Genomic DNA, 11,557 nt, shown 5'->3' on the forward strand with positions numbered 1-11,557 from the left:
GAAAAGCCTTAAGTGCCTTTTTTTTCCTCACTGTATTAAGGCAAGAAGAAAACCCAGATAATCCTGTTGCCACCTAATTGTTTGCACCCCTAGATACTCTGGGCACAACCAGGACAGGGATGATAACCCGTGGAAGGAAAAAAAAAACTGGAACCAAAGGAGAATGAGGGAGAAATCCAGCTTGGTGGTGTTAGCTTGTGCAGAAATCCTGTGAGCTGAACTGTGACATATCCTCTTAGGAAAGGATCTTCTGCGATGCCAAGAGTGTTAGTGGTTTGTGGTGGGAAGCTGTGCAGCAGGGGCAGAGTGTGCCCAAGCCAACCCAGAGGACAAATCACCCCAAGGAGCAGGAACTGACTGGAGAACACCTGAGGAACCTCAGAGGAACCTGCCATCAGCGTGGCTGAACCTCAGCTTGGCCACGGGGGGTTGAGAACCTCCACCCGAGGTCCCTTCTGGCTGAAAATGCCTTCCCTGTTCTGCTCCAAAACAACAAAAAGCCATCCCAACCCACCACCCAACACCACCGCTGCTGGCAGGGTGGGTGAGAGGTGAAGTGTCCCTGTCCCAGGCCCTACCTGGCAGCCCCAAGATGGTGAAGTAGCCGCGGCACTCGGTGAAGCCGGAGCTCTCCCGGACACAGGTGCGCCAGAGGCCCTGGTAGTTGAACACGGCCGTCACCGGGTTGTTGTACAGGTCTTGGGTGCTCCACTGGTCCATGCAGGTGGCCCCGATGATGCCTCCTATCCCCAGGGCTGACACCACAAAGCCCATGGACTGACAGATCGTCACGGACATGGCGCCACGGGGCAGGTCCTGGGCTGGGCACGCGTCTCCACGAGCTGGGTTTGGGGCAGGAAGCCAGGGCAGAAGGGACTTTTAGCTAGAGGCACAGCCTACGTCACGGACGGGGAGTCAGGAGAGGCCTGGGCCAGGCCCCACAAACCTCCCCTTTCCCTTTATCTGTTTCGCTGAGATAATGTTTCCTCGCTCGGTACCAAGAGCCGTTTGTTCCGCCCGGTGTGAACAGCTCAGCTCTGTTTACCTTCTCCTGCAGGCAGGGCCAGGGCAGGTGGGGACCAGCAGGTCCCTCAGGAGCTGCCACAGCAGAGGCACCAGCATGCCAAGCCCCAGCCAGGCTTCCACGGGGTGGGAGAGATGGAAATGATGGAGAGCTTCATCCTTTCCTGGCAGGGATGGGGCTTCTGGGGCAGGTGGAGGGATGTTTCTCAGGAGTTGGAGCCCAGGTTGCTCCAAGCCCCATCCAACCTGCCCTTCAACACTGCCAGGGATGGGGCAGCCACATCTTCCCTGGGCAACCTGGGCCAGGCTCTCACCACCCTCACACTCCACAGTTCCCTCCTAACATCCAATCTAAATCTCCCCTCTTTCAGCTTGAAACCATTCCCCCTGTCCTACCCCTCCATGCCCTTGTCAGAAGTCCCTGCTAGACTCTAACACTGAATGCAGGAAGGGACTTTCAGGAGAAGTGGAGCCCACTGGAGTGACATCCAGGTGGTAGAAGTGGAGGGAGCATGAAGAAGTGGGCCAGCACCACCTGGCTACCCTTGCTCAAGCACCTTTGGGTCTCTCCCAGACACTTGACCTCACATGTAGAGAGACTTCCCTGTGCAGCTGCTTCTGAAGAAGATCCAACCTGTCATGTTCACACACTGTTTGGCCCCTAGACATGATTTTGTTGCTGCATCTTTTTGAGAGAACCAAGCAAGCTGGGAGGGACCTTGGGGAGTCACCCAGTCCTTTCCCACACCCACAGCAACTCCACTTCTCACAGAGCTCTGACCTGCCCTCAGAGAGCACCCACGAAGGAGGTTCTGCTCTCACCTGGGATCATTCACTTCAGAGCACCAACCCTGACAATTTCATGCCTGATACTGAAGTTCATCCCACATCCCTCAAGAAAAGCAGAACCTGGAAGTAGCCAGGAAACAGGGAACAGTCATCCCCACGAGCCTCCCCAAAAGCCCTCTGTTTCAAACATGACCCTGTTGGCCTTGGGTTCCCCAAAAGACCAGTATTGGTGATTCATGCACTTCCATAATTCACACCCTCTCCCAGATCCCTTTTTTGGGCAGGGTGGTACCCAGGCCAGGTGACACATCTCACCTGCTGCATCTGGTGGCTGCAGCTGCTTTCGGTATCGGTCAACGTGGCTTAATCATGGAAAGCTCTCCCAGTATCACCCGGCTAAATATAGAGCTCAGGACTCAAGTGCAAACACACTCCCTGTGTTTGTCACAACCAGCCTCACCTGGGGACAGCAAAGACTCAGGACAGCCAGGGATTGTTCTCAAGAACTGAAATAAAAAGGGTAGATTGGCCTTGCATTCAGGCATGGAATGGTTCAAGGCTGGAAAAGACCTTCAAGATCATCAAGTCCAAACCTCTGCCCTACAACCCCCACCACTAAACCATCTTATGAAACACCACGTCTACCACTTTTTTTAACATCTCCAGGCATGGTGCCTCCACCACCTCCCTGGGCAGCCTGTTCCAAGGCCTCACCACTCCTTCTGGGAAGATACTGTTCCTAACATCCAGCCTGAATCTCTCCTGGTGCAGCTTGATCGTATTTCCTCTTGTCCTATCATTGGTCACAGGGAGAAGAGGCCAACACCCACCTCACCACAACCTCTTTTCAGGGACCTGTAGAGGGCAATGAGGTCTCCCCTCAGCCTCCTGTTCTCCAGGCTGAACAGCTCCAGTCAACCTGTGAGGGCTGAAAAATTGCATCTCCATTTGCTTCACCTGGATCCCTGGGTAAAGTGCTAAGAACATGCAAAGGGACAGACCTTGGCCAAGTCACCACTGCTTATTTCAGTGACTGTGCCAGCAGGCAGAAGAGAAGCATCATTCACAAACGGGTATTTCTCTGCTCTGGAGCCAGGCTGGGAGCGTTGGGGTGTTCAGCCTGGAGAAGAGAAGGCTCCAGGGAGCCCTTAGAGCCCCTTCCAGTGCCTGAAGGGGCTCCAGGAAAGCTGGGGAGGGGCTTGGGACAAGGGCAGGGAGGGAGAGGACAAGGGGGAAGGGATAAAATCTGGAAGAGATGGGATAGAGGTGAGACATGAGGAGGGAATTGTGGAGTGTGAGGGAGGTGGTGAGAGCCTGGCCCAGGTTGCCCAGGGAAGCTGTGGCTGCCCCATCCCTGGCAGTGTTGAAGGGCAGGGTGGATGGGGCTTGGAGCAGCCTGGGCTGGTGGGAGGTGTCCCTGCCCATGCAGGGGGTTGGATCTGGATGGTCTTGAAGGTCCCTTCTAACCCAAACCATGATGGGATTCCCAGCTGCAGGCAAAAGGGTAGTTTTATCTCCTGACAGCATTTCCCAGTGAAAACAATCAGGGACTGAACTCCTTCAGCCATCTGAGCTCACCAACCTGACATCAAAGTACCACTTATTCCCCTCCTTCAAAACTCCCCAGCACCTTGAACAACTGTTTCCAGTCTTGAAGTGCAATCTGGGACTCTCACCCAGGGGGATCAATCACCTTCCTGGGCTCTTGCCTTTGCTGCTTCCCCTCCACTCCCCACCTTCCCCAGTGCCTCTCATCTGAGCAATTTCTCCTTGGCTGAGATAAAAGTCTGGTATAAAATGCAGCTGCTTTTAAGAAGCAGGAGTTGCTCATTTTAAGGGAGCAGATTTAAGCAATCAGAAGAATTAACTAAATAAAAATAAATAACAAAAAAAGAGGGTGAAGGCTCCTTCATTTTTGTGACTTAATTTCGTATCTTGAGTAGGAAAACTGAGCTCATCCCAACCTCTTCTCTAGGTGCTATAAGGCAAATAATTCCTTTTCTTTTTAAAAAACTGAAAGAATGTCACCATCAACCCCTTCTCAACAGCTGTCACCTCCTGGATGGAAAAAAAAACACCTTACAGGAGCAGGAGATGAAAATATCTCCACAGGGTCAATCCAAGGTGGCCCAGCATCTCCTCTCAGGATTAAAGCAGCTGCAGCAGAGCTGAGCCCTGCAGAGGCAATGGTTGTAAACATATTTTTTGATGGTGCAAATAAGATGAAAGCCTGAAGATGTGTCTGTGAATATTCATGTACTTGGTGCACACCATCAAACCTCAGCCATGGTTTGGTGCTTCCCCCCACCCTCCACCTCAAGTGGACTGGGTGGTTCTGCAGACACAAGAAGTGGTCTGATCAGAGAATCACATCATGGTTTGGGTTGGGAGGGACCTTCAAGATCATCCAGCTCCAACCCCCTGCATGGGCAGGGACACCTCCCACCAGCCCAGGTTGCTCCAAGCCCCATCCATCCTGCCCTTCAACACTGCCAGGGAGGGAAGGCAACACTCAGAGATGCTGAAGTTGAGGGAGATGTGAAGATGCCTGGAGCTTGTCTTGTCTACAGGTGTTAATGACCTTCATGTTGTGTGAAGTGTCATATGAAGAGAGCTGGAGACAGAGCCAACATACCTCTTTTCAGGACAATACTCCTAGATGGACCTTGGGAGAGACATCAATGGGTGATGCTCACCCATGCTGCCCAGGGCACATCCTGACTCTGCTTCTTCCTCCTGTTGTATTCCAGTGGGACCAGGACAACCTGCCAGCACTGCTCTCAATGGTGGGATTTCCAGCAAATGGTAGGCTTGGCTTTTTCTGTGGAATGGCCTCAAAATAGCTATGGGGAAAAAAAGAAACAAGCTGGACAAAAAAGGAATAAATAACAGACTATATAAATACTGTGGGTTTGCATTAGTGTGACACAAAGTATCAATATCAATCCATTAATCTCATGAAAGAAACAATGAATTAGACACAAATTAGAAAGAAAAAAGTTCTGGGAGAAGACCCATTCAAAAATAAACAGAATGGAAAAGGAGGATGGAGCAACAAGTCCAGACCTGCAGTTTCACTCGTGCTGGACCTAAAATTCCAGTTAGTTCTGGTGAAGACTCATCTGTCCTCTCTGTTTTCACCATAACTAACTGGAAATTTAGGCCTGGAAGGTGCTCCAAGGTCTCCCTGGAGCCTTCTCTTCTCCAGGCTGAACACCCCAACTCTCCCAGCCTGGCTCCAGAGCAGAGCTGCTCCAGCCCTTGGATCATCTCTGTGGCCTCCTCTGGACTCTCTCTCCAGGACCCCCAAGTCCTTCTGATGTTGGAACCTCCAGAACTGGGCACAGTTTTCCAAGTGGGGTGTCAAGAGACAGAGAGGGAGAATCTCCTCCCTTGACCTGCTGGACACCAGTTCCCATGACTGAGGCCACATCCATGTCAGTGAAAAAGAACAGCTGTTGGGCTGTAAACTTGGTGTTGTTCTCTGTCACTCTGGTGATCTAGACTGGCTTTAGTCACCACCACTGCCCCTGGGGAGTGGACCCTCAGGAGGCCCTGCCCAGAGCCAGCAACACCTGCCACCAGCAACGTCTGCTCTCCAACTAACACATCTCCCCAGCTTCACAATCCCACTGAACCTCCTCCTTCCAGCCTGGTGACAAAGACTCCTCCTGAATCCAGGATTTGTCCCTGCCAAGGAGGACGCCTTGGCTGCCTAATTATTCCATTCATAAGCCAGCCATCATCTCAAAGACATCTAGGTGACCTATCTAAAGCTAAGTGAATCCCTCACCCCGGAGGAGACCCTCTCTTCTTGATCCCTCCAGGGAGTCAGGGTTGGGTGGCAGAGGAGCTGCCAGGGGAGTTCTGTGCCACTGGACAATGAGAAAACACATTGACAAAGTGTTCACATTATTGGCTGATAGGTCTGCATCAGTCACTCATTCACAGGCACAAGGTCTAAATTGCAGAACCAATTAACAGCACTAATAGCCCTTGCCTGAATTAATCTTTGAGACAAAAGAGGAGAGAAGTGGAAGAGCTATTAGGAAATCAAGCTGTACCATCCCTGCTTTATTGCAGGAATCTAAGTGTCTGTATTTGGCTATTATGAACTGACTGCAATTACAGCCCTCATTTAAAATGATTAAGTGGTTATAATTATTTTTCAATTAAAACTTAGATCTTCCATTTATACAACATTGCAGGCTTCAATTAAAGTCCTTTTTCCTCCCCTTTCCTGTGTTTTTTTTTTTTTGGAGGGGGGAGGAAAAAAAAGTAACCACTGTGCCAAAAGAATCTTGCACCTTTTCTGCCCATTAGGAGCCAAAAAGATGCTAATAAGGCCTTTGTTTAGATCCCTCCCTCCCAGCCTCACTGAACTCCTGCATGGGAAGGAGATAAACTGTGGGCACAGCACTTACAGGAGCTACCAGAGGTCAATCAAAAGGACTTTGGAAGGAGCATGGGCCTCAGCTTCTCCTCTGAAATGAGATCTGCCCAAGCAACACGGTGGGTTGATCACCTTGAGGGCTGAACCTGGTGATCCTGTGTTATTTCCAAGGGGGATTAGGTCTGGGGAGCTGAGGGGAGTCTGTTTGTCATGGAGTTTTGAAATGAATATATTGGGAACCACAGACCTGGAGTGGCTGGGGCTGCAGGTGAGCTCAGGGTGTTTCTTCCAGCTCAGGTTGTAAAAGCAACCTGGGGACAGAGAAGCCAAGATCTTTACGTGCAAACGTAGCAGAACTTTTTCTACCTTTCATTTCAAAATGACATTTCTGCTTGTAACATGACTTACAGGAAAAAAAAGAGGAAAGGGAAAGGAGTCATGGAGTCATCAGGGTTGGAAGGCACCTCTGGGGATCATCCAGTCCAACCCCCCTGCCAGAGCAGGATCCCCTAGAGCAGATCCCACAGGAACACATCCAGGTGGGGCTGGAATGTCTGCAGGGATGGAGACTCCACAGCCTCCCTGGGCAGCCTGTCCCAGGGCTCTGTCACCCTCCCAGGCAAGAAGCTTTTCCTCATGTTGAACTTGACCCTCCTCATCAATGCCCTCAGCCACGACTGATTCCTCACCAACCAGCTCCAGCAGATGTGCAGCTGGCTTGGTCCAGCTGCCAAACCCAAGGCTCGAGCAGAGCTAACACTGAGCGTTACCACGAGGACGGTGCCCTCACCCAGGGGCTTCACAAGGCAAAAAGCCTTTCTCCACTGCCCACAGCAGGTGCAGCTTCCTGTTTTGTGGTCTCAGCTCTCATAAGTACATCCTGGTGCCCTGCTGCTCTGTTGTTTGCCAGAAGCACAGTGGTTTTCAAACCCTTGATCACCAGCACCACCACTTCACCTCCCCAGCCCTCTGTGTATCTCTGGCTCAAATCCCAATCTTAAGCCTTCTTGGCAAACCCCCTCTATCCCCAGACCTCCCTTTGAAGCATGGATGCCCAGCGAAGCAAGAAGTCTGGAGGGGTGGAGAAGTGCCCTGGGAGGTGACCCAAGCTAACTGGAGGGTGAGCACAACCACATCCCAGTCTCTCTCACCCACCTGCCAGAGCCCTGGGAGAGATCAGGGTTTCCTCTTAGCCAAGAGCATCACCTTTGGGGGCTCCCAGGTCCCCCTGCAGCTCCATCCCACCCACTGGGATGATGGAGAATCACAGAATGGTTTGGAAGGGACCTTCAAGACCATCCAGATCCAACCCCCTGCATGGGCAGGGACACCTCCCACCAGCCCAGGCTGCTCCAAGCCCCATCCAACCTGCCCTTCAACACTGCCAGGGATGGGGCAGCCACAGCTTCCCTGGGCAACCTGGGCCAGAGAAGGTCTCCTGGGAACAGAGGAGAAACTTACTGAAATGCCACCAGTGCATGTGCCAACCACATGGCTCTTAGGACCAGCTGATTAAACCAGTGCCACCCACAGCCACTCATTTTTGAGGAGGAAGAAGGGTGATTTTTTGAACAGCTAAAGCCCGAACAGATGGCAAATTCCTGCTTCAGGTTTTGTGGCCAGAATCTAAAGGCTCAGATGCATCTGTCACAACCACCAATTCCAGGCTTTTTTTCCCAAGCCTTTGTTTTCTTCTCATTGCTTTGACACCACCAGATTCCCTCTGGAAATTCAGGAATTGTGCTTGCAGATAATACAGCCCCAGCTTGCTCAAGACCTAAAGCCTGGCATTGAAGGCAACAATTGAGGCTGTTTCCAGCTTTCTTTGGAAAGACCAAGTTTACTTTGGCAGGGCTCCTCTGCCTTGGTGGGCAGAAAACACCCTGGACACTCCTAAATCATCCTCTTTTTCATTCTTTTTCCTTATGTTTCCTTCCTCCCTCCAATCAAAGCCTGTGTGGGCCACACTAGATGACCGCAAGGAACTTCCCAGTGCTCTGGGAAGAGCAAAAAATCAAGGAGAGGTTTTCTCAAGTCCCTGATTTCAGGCTGAATGAAAGAGAGAAGATGCAGCCTGTGAGGAATGAGGACAGATGTCCCTGCAAGGCTCCAGCAAAGTCCTCTGGGGACAAGCAATAAACTGTCCCACCATCTCCTGCATCTGTTAAAGAGTCAGAATTGATTCTCCCCCCACTTCTAGGTCATGTTTTTGACACAGCGGAGGAATTCAGAAGTTGTGCTGGTGCCACTGGTGAGGCCCAGTGCTGCAAGGGAGCAAAGAAACCTCCAGCCCACTGGGGGAAGTACCTGCAGATCCTTCACACTGTATATCTGCATTTCAAATTCCTCATTAGTCACTTTTTAACTCCAGAGCACCCAGATCTATCCATTGACACCACATGCAGCTAGAGAAGAAAGTCACAAGGAAAAAGAGAAACACACTTTTCTCTACTTGCTTCTGCCAGGTCTGCAGCCTCTGCTGCTGCCTCATTCTTTCAAGGAAAACAGCTCCTCTTGGGCTGGTAATAAAAGGCTCCATTTTCTGTTTGAAAACTTCCTCCACTTCAGTTTTGCAGGCAAACTTTGTCAGGAAAGCCCCCAAAACGGAGTTGGCAGGTCACTCTGGCAGGCAGGGGGTGGGTGTTTCTGGGCAATGCCACTACCAGAGGGCTGCATGCACTTCCACTTCAGAGTCCTGGGGTGTCTAAAGCATTTCCTGCCTTGATCATTTCAGAAGAAAACACAGGAGTCCCAAATACTTCCATTTGGACTGGCCAAACCTCCCCTTTCATTTGGGAATTCCAAAGGTTTGGACTGAGCACCAACCTGTTCTCCAAACTCCCTTTCCTTGAGCAAAGCAGGGGGAAATTCCAGGCTCCTCCCTGGTTTTTCCCATCCTTAAATACAGCTTTTTCTTTCCTCTTGGCCCCTTTTTCATCAATGTCACTTCCTCAAGCTGCCTCCTTATATGGGGGGTAGTGAAAATATTTTAAAATTATCCCACCCAAAGCAATAACAAAGTTTCAGTTTAAGGTCCATTAAGTACTTTAAAGAAAAAAAAAAAGCCCTATAAAAATATATAATATATAAATATTATATATATAATATATAAATATATAAAAGAACATTTCCAGGGCTCTGTGTTTTCAAAGTAGCTTACAAACATTGGACTGACTCCTGCCTACAGGCTGCAGGAGCAGATCCTGCACATGCTAGAGCTTCTCACATTGTCCTCATGTCACCCAAAGAGCACCCTGACCCTGCCCAGGATGGTTGGCATTGGATTTAAACGTGTTGCTAGGCCTGTTGATCTGGATAAAAGCCAAATCTGGGCTGTGACCTGAAGCCACCATGCTTTCTAATCACTTGGTCCTGTTGGGAGTTGTGCTGGTGGAGCTTTCAGGGCTCTCCTGTTGCAAGAGTGACGGGAACACACACCCCCAACTTGGAGAAAAATGGATTATTTTAGGGTGGAGAAGGGTTTCAGAGGTTCACCTAACACTTTCACAATAAAATAGAGCTGCAAAAATGTCAGGCTCCTGGGGAAAAAGCTTGGAGCTGTTCCCTGCAGAGGGGCAGGGAGGAGCAGCCTCAGCAGATGCTGCCCATGGAACAGGAGGGACATCTCTTCCCACCTTCCTCAAACCGGGAATCTCTCCAGAAAACACTTTTATCAGGCTCAGGCAAAGCAACATGGACCGTGGCCACAGGATGGCAGCAGAAACTCGTCAATCCAGGGCTGGCCTGATACCTTCTCACCCAGCTCTGATGGACTTCCTCTTCTATTAGGGGCAGTAAATCCCATCGGTTTATTGTCTGGAGGGATTTGCTGCAGTTTTCCATCCAGAGACCAGCTTTGGGATTTTTCAAGGCCATGGTAAAAAGAGAAAAGGGGGAGGTGGCCCACACAGATGGTCCTGAGCCCAGCAGCTCCCAGTTTGTGCCCACTGCCCCTTGTCCTGTCCCTGGACACCCCTGAGCAGAGTCTGGCCCATCCTCCTGCCACCCCCTGCAGATATTGATCAGCACTGATCAGATCCCCCCTCAGCCTCCTTTTCTCCAGCTGAGCAGCCCCAGCTCTCCCAGCCTTTCCTCACAGGCAGATGCTCCAGCCCCTTCAGCATCTCAGTGCCCTGGGATGGACTCTCTCCAGTACCTCCTTGTCCTTCTGGAACTGGGGAGCCCAGAACTGCCCCCAGTGCTCTGGGTGAGGCCTCACTTTGTGGTCACAGGGGCTGCTCTTTCTCCTTTAAAATGCAAAAGATCAGGTCTTCATGAAGCTAAGGAAGCCTGGGAGCCCTAGGACTTGATTTTTTTGGCTTTGAGCTTGAATCAACTGTCAGCAACCAAGACAGAAATTATCATGGCATGGAATCACACAATGTTTAGGTTGAAAAAGACCTTTTACATCACCAAGTCCAACTAAGATCCTAATGTTATCCATCCAGATGTCCCATCATCAGCCCCTGGACTAGTGCCCAACCACAGAGTTGGTTTGTTTGACCATTTGTCTAGTTTAACTGCTCTGCAGCATTGGCAAAGGCAAACCATGGGCTTTTCCTAAGGTCACTTTTTGGTTAAGAGCTTCACCAGCCTCTGACACTTCTCCTGGATGCACAAGCAGACAATGCTCTGTATCCAGCCCTGCCCTTCTCCAAGGTACCTGCTCTTCAACCCAGCCAGCTCAACCCATCCCAGCCTCCAAGACACTATCCCAGGGCTTTGCAGAACTGCCCAGAAACCAGCTGGGATAATGAGGCCAGTGTAAAGATGTAAATCACACCTTCCTCTGAGAGACTCTGGGGTTACCTGCAAAAATAGTTTTAATATATTGTTGCAGGTTTTGTCAAGAGACCAAGGAAACTCTTGGAACCAAGAAGACCAAAGGAATTAGAAGCAAATCCCAGTTTTTTCCAGGCCCTGACATCATTACCCCAGGGCAAAGGGCAAAGCACCACAAAGAAGGCTGGGAAGGGGGGATACAGAAGCAAGAGATGGGGACTGGCCAGGTAGGGTGTCTAGATAAAGGTCCATTCCCCAAGCTGACCACCCTGGATGATCTCACCCAGTGGTGTTGAGCAGCCACAGGGCTGTAACAGGGGGACCAACTGGGATGCAGCAACACTCTGTCAGCTTGGGAAAAACAGTGCCTCCATTTTTGATCCCCGGGGGGCAGAATGAGCCCTGGGTCCCCATCCTCCTCTATTGCTCAAGGTCCCATCCCTATGCAAACACAGCTGAAACCCTGCTTCTGCTGAACTAGAGTCCATAACCTCTCTTTAACCAACAGCAGCAGCAAGATCAGACAGTGGAATGGTGTGGAGATTCAGCTAAATATGGGACTGGAAAGAG

General features: G+C 50.7%; 1 protein-coding gene across 1 annotated transcript in view; it reads right to left on the minus strand.

Moving 5' to 3' along the window:
* Positions 1 to 798, minus strand: part of CLDN18 (claudin 18) — an 18,807-nt gene extending 18,009 nt beyond the window's left edge. Inside the window, exon 1 of the mRNA XM_010007855.1 lies at positions 579 to 798. Coding sequence (XP_010006157.1) covers positions 579 to 798 — 220 coding nt within the window. The remainder of the gene's footprint in view (positions 1 to 578) is intronic.
* Positions 799 to 11,557: the final 10,759 nt, after the last annotated feature.

Source organism: Chaetura pelagica, unplaced genomic scaffold (genome assembly GCF_000747805.2).
Source record: "Chaetura pelagica isolate M959 unplaced genomic scaffold, ChaPel_1.0 scaffold690, whole genome shotgun sequence".
NCBI classification, from domain to species: domain Eukaryota; kingdom Metazoa; phylum Chordata; class Aves; order Apodiformes; family Apodidae; genus Chaetura; species Chaetura pelagica.